At 43.9% G+C, this 21073-nt stretch overlaps 1 protein-coding gene across 3 annotated transcripts in view; it reads right to left on the bottom strand.

Annotated features, from left to right (window-relative positions):
- LOC118368408 (runt-related transcription factor 3-like) overlaps positions 1-21073 on the bottom strand; it is a 75204-nt gene that overhangs the window by 22098 nt on the left and 32033 nt on the right. For 2 of the 3 annotated variants that reach the window (XM_052496922.1, XM_052496920.1), the window contains exons 3-6: positions 19197-19438; positions 18017-18173; positions 16676-16795; positions 4-168 (exon numbers count right to left, since the gene is read on the bottom strand). In XM_052496922.1, the coding sequence (XP_052352882.1) occupies positions 4-168; positions 16676-16795; positions 18017-18173; positions 19197-19438 (684 nt within the window). The remainder of the gene's footprint in view (positions 1-3; positions 169-16675; positions 16796-18016; positions 18174-19196; positions 19439-21073) is intronic. The other variant, XM_052496921.1, reaches the window with a different exon arrangement.

Genomic DNA, 21073 nt, shown 5'->3' with positions numbered 1-21073 from the left:
TACCTTGTATCTGGGACTGGGTAGAGGGCCCCAGGTGGCTCTGGTGCATGGGCCGGGGCTGGGGGTTACCAGGCCCCATCCTCAGGCTGGCCCGCTGGTAGCGCTCAATCTCTGTCAGCCTATCAGAGAACTGCATCTTCTGGGGGTCCTCCATCTTCACCCTGTGTCCTGAAAGAGAGCGAGAGAGGGAGAGAAAAAGAGAGAGAGAGGAGAGCCAAGTTACCACCTACACAGCCGGGAAATCATAGCTCTTTATTATTTTTTTCTCAGCGGTACCAAATGGTCAAAAATAGTAAAAGCAATAACACATCCAAATGTTAGGTCTGCTGTAATATTTGAGTTTTATTTCCTCAAGTCTGTCCATGGGCACCAGCAGTTTACAGCTTATTAGGTTTTGTGAGGGTTTGTTTAGAAGTGGAATGGTTATATTGGCAATGGCATCCCATTCTATTCTAAGACATAATTAGTGTGAAAACAAATAGTACAGTGACAGAATTATATACATGAATAAAGGCCACTGTCCTCCACCAACTAATCTGATTCAGTCAGATTATACAAAAGCTTTCTTAGAAATATAACAATACTCATAGAATGTTGACAGGCACTGGACTTGTCGTTGAGCTAAACTTGCAATTGCCTTTACGTTAAAATCCGATAAACATTCATATAGGAATAGCACTAATACTCCGGTGTATATCAATAGTACTAGCACAATAATATAATTATATTATGGTAATAATAGTATGAAATTGTTTAACTTTACGGCATGAGAAAATTCTGCACTCAGAAGTGCAACCCCAGACTGGGTCTGCTTTCGAAATGGTGACTATACGTCATACAGCGACTCAGGTCTGACCAAGCAGTTACTCAGTGAGGGAAACACCCAGGAATTGCTCCTAGACTATATTACTCATCAGACTGGAACACACTGTGTGGACGGTGGCGTGTGTGTGTGTGTGTGTGTGTGTGTGTGTGTGTGTGTGTGTGTGTGTGTGTGTGTGTGTGTGTGTGTGTGTGTGTGTGTGGTGTGTGGTGTGTGTGTGTGTGTGTGTGATGAGAGGTGGGAATGTACGAGAAAAAGCATATTTGGCACCTCGATTACATTTGATCTGAACAAGATCAGAAAGACAAATCACTACACTCAAACCCCAATCACTTTGTATAGTTTTTCTTAAAAGTTATACTTGAAAGGCTAATTCCAGTGCAATCTCTCTCCAGCTTTGCTTGATCTTGGCCAGGTCGCAGTTGTAAATGAGAACTTGTTCTCAACTGGCCTACCTGGTTAAATAAAGGTGTTCTCAACTGGCTACCTGGTTAAATAAAGGTGAAATAAAAAAGACATGTATTTAACATGTGGTGTCACAATAGAAAATTAAATAGTTTACATAAATATTGCCAGTGTATATTCTACACACACCTAAATGCCATACGTGAGTCCGGATGAGGGACTCCTCTAATGGAGGATATGTAATATGTAACTATCAATGCAACAGACACATGTCTGAAAGAGCATGTAAACATTGTGGTTTTCTCCCTGGCATCTCTAATGTGAAGTAATGGCTGGATTTGAATATTTTATCACTATATAAAGGGGGCCAGCAGACAGACTGATATGGATTTTGCCCATCCTCTCTCCAGACTTAACCCAAGGGTAATATATCCCCCTGCCTGCGACTTGAACCAAGGGTAATATATCCTCCCTCCCTGCGACTTGACCCAAGGGTAATATATCCTCCCACCCTGCGACTTGACCCAAGGGTAATATATCCTCCCTCCCTGCGACTTGACCCAAGGGTAATATATCCTCCCTGCCTGCGACTTGACCCAAGGGTAATATATCCTCCCTGCCTGCGACTTGACCCAAGGGTAATATATCCTCCCTGCCTGCGACTTGACCCAAGGGTAATATATCCTCCCTGCCTGCGACTTGACCCAAGGGTAATATATCCTCCCTGCCTGCGACTTGACCCATGGGTAATATATCCTCCCTGCCTGCGACTTGACCCAAGGGTAATATATCCCCCTGCCTGCGACTTGACCCAAGGGTAATATATCCTCCCTCCCTGCGACTTGAACCAAGGGTAATATATCCCCCTGCCTGCGACTTGAACCAAGGGTAATATATCCTCCCTCCCTGCGACTTGACCCAAGGGTAATATATCCTCCCACCCTGCGACTTGACCCAAGGGTAATATATCCCCCTGCCTGCGACTTGACCCAAGGGTAATATATCCTCCCTGCCTGCGACTTGACCCAAGGGTAATATATCCCCCTGCTTGCGACTTGAACCAAGGGTAATATATCCTCCATCCCTGCGACTTGACCCAAGGGTAATATATCCCCCTGCCTGCGACTTGACCCAAGGGTAATATATCCTCCCTCCCTGCGACTTGACCCAAGGGTAATATATCCTCCCTCCCTGCGACTTGACCCATGGGTAATGTATCCTCCCGTTTACCACTCCCTCTTCTCTTTTCATACAATATAGAATTCTCTATCTCGCCCCTGCCCCCCTTCCCACACACACAGACGTACACACACCAATGATGTGGACTGAGCTTGGCTCCCAAGTAGAATTGAACAGTATACAATGCTTCCAATGGCTAGATGCAGACACATTCAAATCAACACTCACATGCATGCACATAACAAAACATAGATAAATACCCATAACCCGCACAATCACCTCCCCCATCACACACACCAACACATTTTCTCTTGCCAGTAAAAAAAACACCCACACATGTTAACTCACATACTCACACTGGGATCAACACCCTCCCCTGTGTGTGTGTGTGTGTGTGTGTGTGTGTGTGTGTGTGTGTGTGTGTGTGTGTGTGTGCGTGCGTGCGTGCGTGCGTGCGTGCGTGCGTGCGTGCGTGCGTAATCCGTTACATGTTAAAAAAAAACACTGTAATCCATTCCGTTACCAGCTAAAATATTGTAATCCGATGACAGATACTTTTGAAACTGCAAGTCAGAGACCACTATGATGACACACCGCATGTGTTTGATGGATCACAGGAAAATAGCAGGAATCGGCTTTAGTAGGCTAAGCTATGTCTTCCAATGATGCGACCAATAGTTATCCAACTTGAATAAAGGTAAGAGGTCAGGATGACAGTAGTGGTGTAGCCTCCGGGCGATATGGATATCACTTATAATTGATATCTACATAGCACATTGATGTGAATCACACTGCTGCTCTCTCATTTAGGTATTTGCTCCTTACGGATTGTGGTTGTTGTGGATGGCTGTTCACAAATGTGTATGTGTATTTGAACCCAGTAATGGTTGAATTGATTACGTTTAAACTGCCCATCAATCATTGTTTTTGCAACTAGTGCAGATACAAGCCTATGAAAAAAAGGTTTGATGGGGTCCCTCCATCTAAAGTCCTCTGAGGTATTGTGTTCCATACCGTCAACCACTAGTTTCATTTAAAAAGACTAGTGGGGCATTTATTGTTAAATCGAATGTGTGCTGATAAAAAACATAGGCCTAATGGACAAATGCTCAAACTTGCACACTTTTGATAGACTTACATATCTGCATATATTATCAAGAAATCAAAGTGTAACCAACAAATATGTAAACAATAGGTCTATAGCAAATGCAGTATATGGCATTCATTTTTCACATTCAAATAGCACTTTTATGTAGTGCTCATAGCAAGCCATTCCATGAGTGCAGCATTTATTTTTCAACTCGAGGCAATGAATCCAATCAGTCCTCCATGACAACAAAAATCATAAACAACAGAGTAGGGCTTTCTAATAAGTCCTTAGTTTTGGGCGTATGCTCATGTAAAACAATTTGGCTAATCTATATTTCCAAGTCCTATTTTGGAAGGGGTATTACATTCATTGGAATGACTGGAAATCTGACAGACTTTGGAATTTAATGTAAATATACAATTGCATTATTATTGTTATATGTAGTAGAAAGCGATATAGAAGAAGCCTGCATAACCAACCCATAAAGTAAAATGCAACACCCATTTATGGCCAGCTATGTAAACTCTAACATTGATTTATCCTGCAATAGATGTCTTTCAATTGGTAATATAAATGTTTGTCTTCTAATGCCTCTTTAGGGGAAAGTAATCTAAAAGTAACGGAATGTAACCAGATTACGTTACTGAGTTTGGGTAATCCAAAAGTTACATTACTGATTACAATTTTGGACAGGTAACTGTAACGGATTAAATTTAAAAATTAACCTACCCAACTGTGTGTGTGCGTGCGTGCGTGCGTGCGTGCGTGCGTGCGTGTGTGTGCGCGCGTATGGATGAGAAATGTGTCTGAATGCGGAGACCAGGGCTGTTGGACATCTCCAGCTGTTTGTGTTCCCTGTGTTGGAAGTCAGACTTGTAGTAGGATGCAGTAAAAGTGAGTGACCCCACCTATACACCCACCATCTCACTATGACACAGGGACACAGTCTACTCCAGACACACCCGCTTAAGCACACTTATACTCACACACTTTTACAACTAGTATCTTGTTATTCACACATTTCTGAACCCAGTCCCCCTCCCAGTCCCCACACCACCGAGAAGGAAAGTGGGACACACACAGGCAGCTACAGAGCTTAGCTGGCTCCATCTCCCACACAGACACTGTGGCTACTGTCTGCTCCACCCCAGAGCAGGGGAGGCCAGGAGAAACGGCCCTCCAAATATAGACCAATAGTTAGTGCAGTTATTAAGAGATTTACACCACCTCAAACGGCTGAGGTCAGGGAAATGATACATCCCAGCTCTGTGGAAGAAGAAAAAAAACAACCAGGGGGAAAAAAATGTAGAATTGGTCACTTTTTCTGTGGCCTGTGGTGGTCTGGGATGAATTGGTTGGCGCTTTGGGGATGAAAGTGATTGTACCGCATGATCACACACACACACACACACACACACACACACACACACACACACACACACACACACACACACACACACACACACACACACACACACACACACACACACACACACACACACACACACACACACACACACACACACACACACACACACACACACACACACACACAGCAGTGGATCTAGTGGCTCAGGTCCAGCTGGCAGGGAGTGTGTGGCGACACACTGTACTGTACTTCCAGTAGAGGGTTTGGCCAGCCATGAGAGAGAACTATAGGAGCAGAGCTGAGGCTTCATTAGGACCATGCCTGGTGCTCATTACCCCAAACCCCACAGTTACTGTTAACACCACTAATCAACTCACATGGTCGACTCTAGCTCTCCTCTCTTCCCCCTCTTCATTCCCGACTTACTCTCTGTCTGTCCCCTCTTTCTCCTTTTCTCTCTCTCGCCCTCCCTCCCTCTCATTTACTTTTTTTTATAGAAGAGAAAACTTCAGCAGTTTCCCATCTGGAAGCTAACACAGTTTATACAGTATACACAACCTTCCTCCTGTTTTCTTCTGTTAGATATCATCACCACTCTAAGCCTCAGAGAGAGGAAATGGATTGGTGCGATGGAGGGAGAATGGATGATTGGCTTTTCTAGTCCCTGTCTTGGCCTTGGTTAAGAGACCGACAGAGCCCATGGCCTGCTTGCTGTTCAACGCAGTGTTTAAACCTCTTTTCGGGTCTGACCCCAGCTTTTCCATGAGTGTGTCTGGTAGATTGCCAGAGGTTGACTCCCACTTTGCAGGGTCTTGACCATGGGTTTCTGCGTACCGCGGACCCATTTCGGAGGGGATTGTGTGGTGGATGAATATTTTATGTGTCAGGGTGCACTTAGGAGAGAATGCACCGTTTTTTCTCTATGATATCATAACCACAAGATAGAGCTGGGAGATGGAGGCCAACGGGGAGGCAGGGATGATGTGGTTCAAACACCAGCCCTCAATACATGGAAGAGGTAAAATGGATGCCAGAAGCTGTAGATTTACTAGCTTCCTCTCTAGATGGCTGTTGCATCATCTTACAGCATTATGAGGACTGTGACGAACACATAAAAAGGTTGATACAAAATGTCTGGTATTAATGATGTACTGAAAATCCATTTCACTGAAAATCGCTTTAGAAATAATGGCTGTGCCCTTCCCACCCACCCAGCGTTTGTGTTTTTTTGTTTGTTTTGTTGCCCAATACAATACCATTTTATCAGCAGATTAACTAAAGACATAGGGCCTTGATGTCCCCAATGTTTTTCTGTGCTCTTCAGAACATGTAGATAGGTTCAAGTATAACAGATAAGATACATTAGTGTGGGAAACTGACCCTGTGACTGGTCCCTTTGAATTGAAACACTGAAGAGCAAAATGATCAACCCTGATCGCCTACAAATTGCATTGAGCCACAAGGAGCGGGATGATGAAGGTTAGTAATTTGGGAATTCTAGAGCTGTGCCTATGGGCAACTCTTACTCAGAGCTCACAACCCCTTCAGACGAGCCAATCTCAGCAAGTCCCGCCCTAACCCTCTAAAGCCCATATCAGTGGAACACATAGACAGTGTTTGCTCAGAGAGTGTTAATGACAGCTCATAAACACGGCCCGGGTCCAGCTGAATGATCACACGATACAGCTTTTTTTTCTAACATTGAAAGAAAGAAACATATGTTCCCTTCCAAAGAGAGACACATTGAACACAAGCTTTTTTTAGTAAAGGGCTGGGCGAGTTTTCAGGGGCAAAGTGAAACTCTATCTGGACTGCAAAGGGCAATACGTGCCTTGGCCCGGACCCAGGGCTGTGCTGAATATATTTGAAGTGTAAATATTTGTATTCGTCGTATAAATGGACTTGAAAGGCACTTGATAACAGACTAGAATTGGTTGAGTGCCTATATCAGACTGAAAACGTCTAGCACACCTCTATAAGGACTATGGGCATGTCCATGTAAATGGACCCAAGTTCATAGGAGCTTATCAAATTGGGTGTAAAATGAAAGCTAAGAGTCTATATTTTGGGGAAATTAAGGCATAGTTACATTTTTTTTAAAAACAATTGAATAAGTAAAGGCTTTGATTTCTGGATAAACAGATTTAAAAGGGGTCTTACCAAAAAACAACATATTTTCTCATTTCTCTCCCTCATGAGGGAGGATAATAAAAGTTCACAGAAGTAACAAGTAAAGGTAGGCCTATCAATTGGTTATAGTGTTTTACTGATATACATTTTGTTTATGAATTATTAAGTGATTAAAACTCAAACTCCAAATTGATAACGGAATTACCAAAAATGCTGTAATGGAATTACTGCAACTGAATTGGCTACAATGGGAAATCATCACAAACCACAGTTAGGTCACCTGCTACTATCCGCCCTTCCACTGGCATACTGTTATGTTCAGCTCATAACTGTTTTATTTCTATTTCTGTCAAACCAAGAGTGTTAATAGTCTGAGTCTGGACAACCTCTCTATCTCTCTCTCTCTGTCTCTCTCTCTCTCTCTCTCTGTCTCTCTCTCTCTCTCTCTCTGTCTCTCTCTCTCTCTCTCTCTGTCTCTCTCTCTCTCTCTTTCTTTCTTTCTTACCGACACCTACCCATGAGCCCCCTTTCTTTCCATTTACTATTAACAGCTTCCTCACCCACTGGGCACCGACCGACGCCGGACGTTGACATTTGGTCAGTCCACCCTGGCCTTGATATTAGCCTCCACAGACGGACCAGAGCTCTGCCTTTATACAATATAGGTGTACATAGTAAGTTAGGTACCTTATATGTTGGCACTGTACCAACAGCTGTAGAGCAGATTTCTGTGTTTGTCACTCTATTGTTATGACATGTTGATGTCAGCCTCTCCCTGTCTGTCGTGTGTGGATACAGCTGCTGAGATGATTCATAGAGTCACAAAAACAACACATACAACTAACATGCTGCTGTTGACTCTGTTCAGTGATGTGTCTGAATATGCGTGTATTAAGGGAGGAACCTTTCAAGGCAATAGGCCTTGTACTTTCTATCCTGAACTATGAACTCTCTCAAATGGTTTCTTCGTCAGTCAGAAACGTCAACCTGCCTCAGAATGACAGTTGAGAGGGTGTTGGAGTGGCGTCGGTCGGTTCGCTAGCAAACTTCCGCTTTGTGTTGGCACTCGAAGACGTTTCAACATCTGTTGAGCGAAGCATTGCGCACCTGTCTTCCTTTTCCTCCTCTCTTGACTATTTTGCCTCCTGCCTTTCCCTACCCCCTTTGACTTCCCCTTTCACTCTACTACTGGTGCCATCGAGACGCCTGAGGCTTTAGCGATCACACTGCCCCTACAACTCAAATCAATGACAGAGTTGGGTTTTAGAGGCTGTCCAATCATAGATCAGTTTAAGGCTGACCCAGAAGGATGTGAGGTTTATTTCTTAGTAGTGTTTGTGGCTGTCTAGTCTGGCTAAATGAGTTTTACAGACACACACAGAGACACGTAAACACACACACACAATGAACTCTTTTAATGTCTCTTGTTATATATATTGACGTCCGGTGTCCACGTCATGAACTGAATGGATGCATTATTTCAGACTGTAAACTATCACCATGAGACGGAGGGCCTTTAGCAAGTAGTAAATTCCACCATGGGATTCCATGATACTTACGTGGCTGTGACTAGTCGACTGTCACTCTGCCCATGTTGCACACTGAGGTCTGTGTACTGGTGGGATTTCCACAGCCTACACCAATCTATCAGGGGAAGCTTAGCTAAGCCTGGCTCTCTTCCCAGCCTGTTACTGCTGTCTGTCTGTCTATCTCTGAGCAGATGCTAGCAATGCTTCCCCTGGGGACCATCCTCAGCCTGAAATCCTCCCGTCTACAGCAGGGCTGAGAGAGAATGTGAGACCGTGATCCAGTCTTCCCGTCTTGATGAAGGGATAAGGCTGTGTGTGTGTTGGTAGTGTGTGTGTGTGTGTGTGTGTGTGTGTGTGTGTGTGTGTGTGTGTGTGTGTGTGTGTGTGTGTGTGTGTGTGTGTGTGTGTGTGTGTGTGTGTGTGATTAGTGAGGAATAGGGGCTATGCCACACAGGGACAGCCCTACAGTGGTGCAGGTCAGGGCAGGCAGTGTGAGTGGAGGGGTGTAGGCTAGGCCCCATACATCCGGATCCACTAACAATAAAGAGAGGCCTGTAGCACTGAGCAATCAGCCCTCTTTTGTCCCACTACACTACTGTACGTGTGTGTCTCTCCTCTGGGGAGGGGTGATGTGTGTCAGTAGGGCGGAGGCAGTAAAGGTGGGTGAGGAGGGGAGTTGTTTTTCAGCACTTCTGCTGCAGAACAGAGAGGGCCCTTTTTTGCCCCGGTGACAGATCCTATTAAAGAAATAAGCTGCACTGAGAGTGTTGTTTTAGCTCTGGAGGTGCGAGGCTGTAGGGGTTGCAGGGATGTGTGTGCAGGGGTAGCAAGGGCTGGCTAAGCAATGAGGTGTTGGTAATGGGGAGGGGAGGTGTCCTCTCAGGTCTGTGTGAAAGGAAAGCAACCATCGTCGTCACATGCGTCAACGCAATGCTAGCAGATGTGTCAAACGGTTTCTTATTCACACCTCGGTGCGCATGAACTTAGCTACGAGTACACGCAAGACCCGTCTGCACGCACACAAGACCCGTCTGCACGCACACAAGACCCGTCTGCACGCACACAAGACCCGTCTGCACGCACACAAGACCCGTCTGCACGCACACAAGACCCGTCTGCACGCACACAAGGCATGTCTGCACACACACAAGGCATGTCTGCACACACACAAGGCCCGTCTGCACGCACGCAAGACCCGTCTGCACGCACACAAGGCATGTCTGCACACACACAAGGCCCGTCTGCACACATGCGCTCATGGGTCGCACACACACTGCTCAGTGACAAATGACAGGAAGGTAGACTCCAGATGTGTCAAATGGGAGGTGTGAATTTTCTTGTGTATTTGCGTGTGTGTAAGTGCATGTGAATGTTTACAAGCACGAGTTTGTTTTATTGTTGCAATATCATGTTGTTCTACACTTTAATCTTGACTCCGATCAAGGTCAGCAGAGTGCCACAGGAAAAAGGCCCTGTCCACATTCTCATAAGGGGAAATTCCAATGTCTTTTTCTCTCTACACCCGCTATTCGTTTGGGTTGAAGATCTAAGAATTGAAGGTTTGGCAGAGGTGTGTCTACAGATATACCGTATTCTGACCTTGACTTAATGCCCTCATAATTCCACCCCCTTTACATGAGAGGACACCACGAATAAGGACGAGCGACCTGTAAGGTTGCGGGAAAACGTTTACTTAAAAAAAATGTACGATAGAAATAACACCCATCTCCATGCACTGTAATTTATACATTGATTAGAACTACTGTATTGATAAGACCTGGGTATATGACTAATCCGTTTGGATAAGGGGATTGGAAATATAAATTACAATGATTTTTTATCTATTTTACCCTATGATCACTGAAAAGTGAATTTCGGCCTCTTTTCCACAGTAAAGTATAAATAGCTGTATTTATTCAGAATTTGAATTGTAGGCCTATAGCTTCGTCATTTTTGGGGGGGATCACATTTGGAGACCCAAGCCCAGGCTGTAGCCTATGGAAACATGTTCACACTGACAGTATCGTTGAAGCCCCAGAGTTTATTTATGCACTGTAGAATGTTTTTCATTATATGCCCAGACCTTTCCTCTTTTTTTAAATGACCATTTCTAGCATATTAAATATGAAACACTATCAGCAGCCACCGTCAGTAATACACACATACAGTGCAATGACTGTTAGTTTTCTTCCATTTGTAGCCTACTTTTTGCATCATTCCATTCCATTGACCTTTCTTTCCTCTGTCACGCCCGTGTGCCTTATGGCGTATTGCATGATTGTCAATAATTAAGGGCATGTAGCCTATTTGAATCATTCTGGAACGCAGACCATATACCTAGCAGTTTAAACCTGAGGATTAGGGCAGACTGTTGTTCAACTCCTGTTGTACACTTTTCTCACCTTCCAATATTTCATGGATTGAACAATTGAATAAGGCACATTTCAGGATGAATCAAACCCCTGTATTTTTTATTCAACAATGTATTTTGTTCATAAAGGCTCTCCAACCCTGTTTATGTATGATTAATAAATATTTTCCTAACCCTAAATAATGTACAAGATCAGAGTGTTTTTTTAATCTACCGATTGGCGCTGAAAGGAGATGAATATGTGTGTACTTAGATGGCTTTCTGTCATTGATCCCTATTCTGAACCTGTCTGTCGAGAAAATGATATTTAAAAGGTACACCATATTTACAGGGGATGGCTTTAGATAAATGTCCTTACTGAAAACACTATTGAATGAAAACTCCACAAGAAAATATTCTGGCCAGCAAGTTGGATGGTTTTCAGCAGTTGAATTACATTTATTCAGTGTGCGTAAGGGAACCACCATCTGCAAAGCCCATTATGCACCTGTATATGTTAAGTCTGAATACCAACTACTGAGAAGAGTTTAAATCAAAAAGCGTAAAAAAGGAATAGATTTCCTAAATCTGAATTGGGCCCATAGTCCGGACCAGACATTAATATGCTATAACAGGCTGGCCAGTGGTTAGTATTTGCTGCCTTTGTTAAAGTGATGTTTGAACCAGAGGCTGAAGAGCCAAGGCTTCTCTCCCCCATGTTTACCCAAGGGATTACTGACTCCTCCAGCTCTGGAACCAACATCTCCAAAACACATATTATTTGCTGACTGTTCCTTACCATTAAGTCCCAGAAAAATAAATATGTCAACCGCAGTCATCCACAGCGTTTTCCAGTAAGCCACAGGTACTCCTTCACACTATTCACCCCCTCCCCTCTCCATAGAAAAACTGTTTGTCATAATGCAGTAAGAGAGAGAACATTCCAAATCATGGGCTATTTATTTGTCTATATCGAGGTCTGAACTTTTATTAAATTAGGTCTAAAAGGTCGTAATGACTCCCTCCTGTATGGGTGAGTGTAAATAAGGAAGAAGCAGTAAACAGAGTGGGCTTATACTTCCCTCCATTGGTAGGTAAACAGGAAAGACATTTGGGGATGAAAGGGGGCTGAGTTTGGGTATGCAATTTGCCGTACTTCTCTCTGTTTCTGAGAAAAAGCGTCTAGGTTGCCTCACTTGCACCATCAGGCAGAATTAAAAGTACGGGCAGAGGCCTCTGTAAATAATTCTGTAATTCTTTGCGTGTCCACTTGCTGCGTATGACGTCAGCGAATACAAAGTGAAAAGGTTGTTGGAGGAAACCCCCCCGGGGCATGTGTGTGCACATAGCGAGGTGTGTGTGTCCACCCAGACAGGAGCAGACTTGAGCCTATATAACTAACATGAGGAGTAGAAAGGGGGCATAACAAAGCAGTAGACAATGCTATGCTCGTCCTTTTCTCCTCCTTGATAGAAACGTCTGCAGTCATGTCACAACGACTTTCAGAAAAGCAAACAGAGAGACACAGATGGGGAGAACTGAGGAAAAAGAGCCTGTGATGGGCTCTTTCTCTTCGTCTGGACCAGGCTGAGGTATTTAGGCTCATTTGCAGTGCTTTCACAAGGGAGCTTTAGTGGGATTATCTACAGTGGTGTGTTGTGTCTGTTTCTGTCTGCCTGTTTGTCTCTCTTAGTGCGTGTATGGAGGGTTTGGGGGTAGCTGAGAGGTTTGGGGGTAGCTGAGAGGTTTGGGGGTAGCTGAGGCCGAGTGTTTCCCTTTAGGAGGTCGTACTCGATGCTGATGGATGGGTGTATAGGTCGCATCAGCCAGGGTAAAAGAAGCATCACCTCCACCCTCTCAGCCGTACCTCTCCACTAATGAAGGAACTTAATCATGCCATGGCTCTACAGGCCTCACCTCGGGCCTCTAACTCTATGGCCGAGGACACTAGCAGATGGAAGTATTATAGCAGAGTCACTGTATACATGGCATATGCCAGCTCCCTCTTGCCCCACTCCTGTACCTAGTCAGAGTGAATGATGTGAATGTTTGTCCCAGAATATAGGTTTCTTCTGAAACCAATCGAACATATTCAATTTACCGACTGCATTCCAGCGGATTTGTCAGTCAGTCAATATTTGCTCTGTTTCTAATCGCAGAGGCCAAGTGTGATGGAGAGACTGAGTCCAGAGAGAGCGCTCGCCATTGCCTCACGTCATTCCAAACAACACTCTCTCCATACCTCCGGCTTGACTGGCCTTAGAAATGTGTGTCCTTTATGTCTTTAACAGCCCCTGTCCAATTCCACATCAGATGACATCACGGGTCTCTTAAAGGAGGTGTTTTTCTTCTTTGGCATAAGTGCTGCTGCTATGTCACCATGTCTGCAGGTTGTGCATCTGGGAGTTTTAGTGAGGATGGCTGGGCTGGCTATGTGGTTAGGCAGGAAAGCACCCAACGTCAGACAGACGTGACACTTTTTTCTCTCCTGGCACTGGTACACCTGTAGGCTTTTTCAAAAACACCCATCTCAATTTCAACATCAAAGTGGCCTTTGAGATAGCAATTGGCACTGAGGGCGAACCTTTCATGTGATTTGTGGAGCATAGGCGTGGCCGAGCTGCTGACTTAGGGTATGGACACACCTGGCAGGTGCGCACACACACACACACACACACACACACACACACACACACACACACACACACACACACACACACACACACACACACACACACACACACACACACACACACACACACACACACACACACACACACACACACACACAGCTGTGTGCATATAAACACATTAACACTCGCCTCTCTTTGTTTACTATGAAGAGAGACTGCACTGTCAAGAAAAATAGCAATGCAAATGTCATTGTCTATTTGCATTCTTTGTACAGTCTGCGTGCCAAATGCAAATAGAATCTACCTGCCCCCCCAATCTTCTGAAGCTGTGTGAACACACCCAAACAGAATAAATATTGGCAACAAAACACAGCAATGATCAAGTGAATTCTGTAGAAGTACAATACTGTGTGTGGGAAAGAGTGTGGTAGTATCATAGAAACAGGAGAGACAGCAGTAAAGGGCCTGCCATGACTGAATGCATGAATGTGCATACACATGTCTCTGTTTGCATGTATGCAAGCTGATGAACTGTACACACAGTGTCGTGCACCATGGCTACCTCTGCTGCCTCTCACCTAGGGTTGAGCTACGAAACAAGTGGTCCTCTTCCTCTGTTTTTCTCATAGTCATGTATGTTCTCGGCCCAGCCCTGTGTCCTTCGTCTCTGGTGAGTTCCTCTTTCTCAGGAACTGATTAACTCTGGGTGAGATACATAAAGTACTAACAGCCCTTCCCCTCGGAGGATATGTGACGGGTGATGTCATCACTCAGAGAGAGAAGACGGAGGCTAAATACGGTTAGGGGATTAATTCAGCTGAACTCGGTAGGGAGGAGAGGGGAGAGAGAGAGGAAAGGGGGAGGGAAGGGTGGGGGGGGGCAACTGCATGCGAGCAGCGACAGGGAGGGTCTCAACACTTCAGTCATATCTTGCTTCCTATCGCACGTCTTCCTTCTCTCTCTCTGATCGTCAGCAGAACATTGACGTACACAAAGCTGCTTCTCAGAAAGCACGGGGTGGCTCTAATCAAAGAGACTGTGCTGTAGGGTTCACTTTGTAAAATGTTGCTCATAGGCCTACTGGACAGCAAGTGGAGTGTTTTGGGACGAAGTGACACAAAAGCAACATAGTGTATTTGAGGGGAAGAGGAAAATGTCTAATACTTTCAACATTAGTTGGAAAAAATAATGTGTGTCTGCAAAGCATTTGTGTGTGTATTTGTGTGTATTTGTGTGTGTTTCTGTGTGTTTCTGTGTGTTTCTGTGTGTTTCTGTGTATGGGTTTTTGGATCATGCTGTGTGAGGTGAGCGTTGTGTGTTTGGCAGATCATTGCCGCTGGGGAGCTTCCTTCCTGTCCGTCAGGTTTCCTAGCTGGATTTGTAAACGTTAATAAAACGCCTCCCTCCCCCTGTACCAGCCTCTTTGCTGGCAGCCATGGCAATGCAGGCCCTACACAAACACACAGTAAAGCCCTGAGCAGCCTGACACGCTCTACTCTGCCAGCCAGCCAGCCAACCGACAGGTGAACGTATGCAGGCCAACCAGGGAACAGGCTCTCATTCATCTCACAATGGGATAGAGGGATGGTCATCTGCTTTGATGTTATACTTAAACGTATATGCAGACAGCTGGTTAACTGTGGATATCATAAAGTCTGTGTTGTGTGTTTTTAATTTTTGATGTATTTTTTTTTTACACTGAAATATTTAGGAAGGAATAATGTAAGGATTGTCATTATAAAGTACAAACGTGGTGGTGCCATTCTCTATTTGAGTCCACTCATATCATCCTTTTAAACCTTTTTAAACACAACATTTCCCTTCCCTAGATTAAACCATGTCAGTGTATAGCAGGATGGGGCCTGGCCACCAGGGTGTATAGTGAATAAAAGGCCACTCTGATGCCTTGAGTGCAGACATGACATGTAGACAGAGAGGAGACTCTGCTTTACCGTATGTGCATGCTTGTTTCTAACTACAGGAAGCCAACACACTGCCTGTTTTTCTTCCGCAGTTCAATGCACGCAGACACAAACAAAATGCAGTACATATCATTTACTACATACAGACATAGCCAGCAACTCTATCACATTTCACACAAACACAAAGGATATTATTATCTATTCCTCCCCCTTCCCTTTCTCCACGCTGTTCTCCTCCATTTTCAACGCCTCCTCAAATAGCCTCCAGCCTGGCAGGCGATGCGCCACCCCTCGCCCTTCACCCCCTCGCCCCTTGCTAGGATCCCCATGTCCCCTCCATGTGGCATACAGAACCGCCTGGCTCCCTGCATTGGCCAGTTGGTCGGTTTTGACTGGGCTGAATCCACCCTATCCCAAATAAGCGTAGCAATTCACCCATCCGGGGCAGCCACTAAAAACCTGTACAGTAGAACCATAATAAACATGATTTCTCAACAGGAAGGATCATTAAACCCTATACCCATCTGATCTGACTGGTGTCAGCCATGCATGGTCACACACACACACCAGCAGCCTTTAGAGGTTGACTCATCCTTGTAACACAATCCTCCAGTCTTTCACATGATCACACATTAAACCACTTTGATATGCATCACTACCCAAATGATGGCTCTAACGGCTTTAGCATATTGGGCTAAATCTGTTAGCATAAACCATCTCTTTAAGAGTATTAAGTCAAGGAGCCACTTATGTGGTCACCCAGGTATGACCATTTGACCAGAGGCAGCAGGTTGAGGCCATAAGCGTTTGGTATTAGCTGCTTGGAGACACACAGCTCCTCTTAGCGGTCTCTGATTATGCATTAATACACTTTACCGTTTCCTCTGACAGTGCCACTCCCCACACCCTAATACCACACAGACACGAACACTGCTGCACCATCCAACACACAGCATTGTCTCCCATTAACTGCAATTGCTGGTCAACTGTTGTTGATCCTCACACACACTGACCGTACCCACACACACACACACACACCCACATGGACACGCACTCACACGGCTACATGTTCTTGTATCGTCTGCATATGACTCATGTATCTCTTTTAGTCTCCAATGATGGCACCCTGTTCTCTCATCCCCTAACACCAAGAATAGCCTCTCTCTTTCTCTGTGAATCCCTCTACACACAGCTCCTGATATAGCAGCACATTAGACTTCTGACAAGACAAATATTCTCATGTACCCTGTAAGTACTCACGTCTGGGTTCCCTGGGACCATCCACAGTCACTTTAATGGCACGGTGGTAGGTGGCCACCTGAGGAGGACCGGTGAAGACTGTGATGGTTAGAGTGAAGCTCTTTCCTGGGTTAGACAGAATAGAGAGGGCCTTGGTAAGTGAAATGCATCAGTAAGACATAGATTCAGGAGGAACATTATGTGTGATTAATTGTGGAAATAAGCAGATTTTTGTGGAACAAGCACTTTGGTAATGACCACCACAGTCAACTTGCTGAATTAAAAGTGCCTTCTGATATGCCTCCCTTTTAAGTTTGTGAATTAAAGGGACCACCTCTTTGATGAGCTGAACTGTGGGCATGATTTGAATTATTGAGAGAATGTATTCCAGATTCTCTGAAAGGCTTACAGCAACAGTTTATTGTTCAACAAGACCGATTGTTGAACAATAAACTTGAGCTCTCATCCTTGAGCTCTCCATCTGCATGAAAGGCGTGGGGAGAGCGCTGGATCATGCAACGGTCCGTTTTTCATCTCAGGCTATGAAGCGGCGCTTTAATAAAAACAAGGCATAGCCTATCTTGTTAAAAGAGACTGTTGGGGAAAAGGGAATCTTGGGGTGGGATAATTGACTACAAAAATGAAAGGATCTACTAGAGCGTTTTCCATTCATCAGTCAGCAACTATTTAAAGTGTGAATGCGCGGGCCATGAGGAAGGAGAGGGAAGAGAGAAGGTTCTGGTCGAACGTCAGCTATGTGAGCGCTAGTTTTTAAAGGTGTGTAAACAAGCAAGTCCCAAGCCTTGAACGGAATATTCTGGTCCAGGCATTTTGGTGATTTGGACATGTAAAGACAATGGTATAATGTTCATATAATATACAGGCTGCGGCTACTAACCCGATCATCTTTTGAGAGGGGCGTGCGTGATGGTCAATTATAGAAATAACTGTGGTAATGCCTCACTCAGCATTAGGCTGTAGTTTGAAATTGGGTTTCGCTCTATGTCTATTAGGCATTTTCAAACGAAATCTTAACATTTGGAATAATTATATTGTGCTCTGGATTTCCCGTCTTCCAATAAACACTTGTAATGGTTGTACGCTCTTTAATTACACCAGGATATGAATTTCGACGTGGTTTTCATCTGATTCTCACGTCCCCTAACTTTTTTATTTTATCCATTAATTTATTTGATCACTTTCTTTGTTTAAAATCGATTACCAAAATGAGGTATACTCGGGCTATAGTCAGTGCAATGACGCATGCAGGAAGGTGTTTTGTATGTGAAGTAAACTCTTCATTATTAATGATGTAAGATAGAGAGGTGCGTGACTCCTTCCGCTCACCTCGTCCGCTCCTGCCCACGAACCGCAGGTCGTTGAAGCGGGCGACCTGGTTCTTCATCACCGCAGACGCGTTCCTAAGCTCCGCTGAGTAGTTCTCGTCGTTCCCCGCCATCACTGTGACCAAAGTCCCGTCGGGCACATCACCGAGTGCGACAACCTGTGAGAACACAACGCGGTCAACCTGGATCACCATGCTAAACAAACACAGACTACACCAAACCACATCCGGTGGAAGAAAAGAAAACGCACCATAAAACTAAAATATTACACCTGATTTCCAAACCATTAATTTTTTTTAAAAATATTTAATAAAAAAATATTTGGATCCAAATATAAAGGCCTATTGTTCTATAGGTGGGTTAAATTACATGGTAAGATGCTTCCTTGAAGCAAGCTTGCAATTGAAACAATATTTTAAGCTATGGAAATGACTTTTACATTTGGTCGACCAATATCCAAATGGCTTTTAAAAAGAATGTTAGCACATTTTAATAAATAAGAATACGACCTCAACAAGCATTTTTACATTTGGATGTGATACAATAAAATATATTTAGGCTATTTTACAAAACATTACACTTTTAGCCCACGAATTCTATCACTTCCTGGTGTATAAATATAATTGATAACGTGCAGTGAGGCATCGTTTCATTGCTTCGAAATATGCAGATTTTATTCTGCACTGAAAGGCCTTTCAAAATAGCAATTTAATAATAACTAGTTTATCAACTATAATGAATTAATTGTATTATTATCATTATTATTACTAAATTATAATTATTTGTATTATGTTGTATGCTAATTGTTCCTTCATTGTATGTAGGCCTATTTGCAGTTCGTGCAAATCCAAACACTAGGCTGTGTAAATGTCATATTCAATTGGGTCAAATGCAACAACAAAAAAGCTACAAAAAAAAGCTACTGCCAAGTTATCACTTTGGTAGGCCACTAGGATTTTCACAACTCGATTTAATTACATTATTTATATTACATAACATGGATCTGCGTAAACTTTGTAATACTAATGCCAGTTTATGCCCTGTTGGCTATATGAAGCTCAAGAAAACATAAAAAATGGCATTTGACACTTGAGTTCAAATTATTCTGCGGTAGCAGTAATACGTCATTAGCTCGTTCATTATTTTACAAGTGCCCATTTGTAATTAGTAATTTGCCTTACCTTGAAAGCCACAGGGAGTGTCTTGTTGCACCTCCAGTGTGAGGGCAGCACGGAGCAGAGGAAGTTTGGGCTGTCCGTCCGGACCAGTTCGCCAGCGTGGTCTGACAGGACGTCCACCACATTCCTGGCCTCGGGTCGTGTCCTCAGCGGTCCAGGGGTGCCCATGGTCCCGCTGCCGTCTCCAATCTTGCTGCAGGGGAACGACGTGGAGGGCGGTGTGAACCGTCTGGTGGTGGTAGGGTCTACGGGAATATGCATCACAACAGCTTGGGTCACGGCCACTTCTCTAGGGCTTTTGACGAGTGTTCGGGGGTCTTTAAAAAATATATATGTATATTTTCTCGTTCTCTGACACTTGCTCCTTTGGTCTCGGCGAAGTCCAGTGGTTTACGCGATGATGGAGCTGAGCGCACGCAGCCCCCGGTTAATCTATCACGATGAGTCCTGGACTGTCCAGTGCGTGTAGTAGATGTCGTACCTTGCAGAGACGATACAGTTTAATGGTTGCGTGTTATATCATCTGCTCAGGATGTAGCTACCTGACAAACATCAAGTTGGTTTCTGTTTCTCACTGACTACAACAAAACCAAGAAACCGCAAACTCCGATCTAACCTCTTTCTCACTGTGCTCTGTTCTGGTTGCCTATGCTATGGCTCACTTTCTATTCTGCACTATTCAGCACTTGATGCGACGCCCCTCCACACTACAATTTTGGCCGCATATTAGAAAATAAAGGTCTAAGGCAAATGATAAAATCCAGTCGTTTTTGCAATATTCACGGAAGCTGACGATTCGAGTGCTGCTTGTTTGCGCTTCAACTTCACAGCAGAATGTTCTCAATCTTGTTTCAACCTCGGTGACTGAATGAGCTCCTTCAATTGAATTATGCTCATCGAGTCTCGCCAAAGTAGTCTAGAGTGTACTCAGTAATTCACAGTTCTCGACGCAGAGTTTGATACGAAGAATTCCGATGGTTACACGCGGACGTCAAGTGAAGAAGTTTTTTTATTCAATGATTTTTGTTCCTCGGTATCAAATGTCCTGCCACTTGCCACATATTATCCTTAATGAAACTAAAAAGTAATTCGAGATCCCAAAACTATTTTCTTGTGAACTATTCTCTCTCTAGGTTGAAATAGGCGCTTGACTGAGTGGTGGTGCGAGAGTGAAGACTGCCGTGATATTATTTACTCAAGTCATTTTACTGTTTAGTGGTTGGAGTGTGCGGATGACTTCGACCAATGAGTGGCCTGGGTTGGACTTTCTTTCATTAGACCAATCAACGTCTCCGGAATATAAACGAACTGAAGCGCTCTCTGCTTACTCTGTTATACTCACACGATATATTATTGACAGACTACGTATCTTGTGCTTTTCTACACTATGTGCTTAGTTGTTTTAATGTTTTGCACAGTTAGGCTACATTTATACGTAAAATTACAACTGTTCTCATGCATTCATTATAGTGTTGAAATTACATCCGGCATCGCGGCTGAATGGTGAAGTTATAATGCTAAATAAAAGTTCGGCCTATTTGTTTATTGAAGATTTTAAAAAAACGTCGTGTTATAATTGATCAGTCTTCCTTCTGTATGCTTATATATGACACCGGTAAAATTATATAGGCTACTAACTTCGAAGAAATAGAATCACATAATGCATTCTGCTTATATTAGCACATCACCGCAGTGTGTTTACATACAGTGTGAAAAGATAACAATAATTCAAGCTGGCGCATTTATTTGGTGACTGCAGAAGAGACATTTAGGGAAACATATATCATTCATATTTTGATGATAAGTAGGCCAGTCATATAATACAGCGTAGGTCTACTTATGATATTGTTATGGGCTTATACTCACTATTAGCTAAATGT

The sequence above is a fragment of the Oncorhynchus keta genome, chromosome 35 (assembly GCF_023373465.1).
Source record: "Oncorhynchus keta strain PuntledgeMale-10-30-2019 chromosome 35, Oket_V2, whole genome shotgun sequence".
Classification (NCBI taxonomy): domain Eukaryota; kingdom Metazoa; phylum Chordata; class Actinopteri; order Salmoniformes; family Salmonidae; genus Oncorhynchus; species Oncorhynchus keta.
This window is presented reverse-complemented; position numbering and strand designations above follow the sequence as displayed.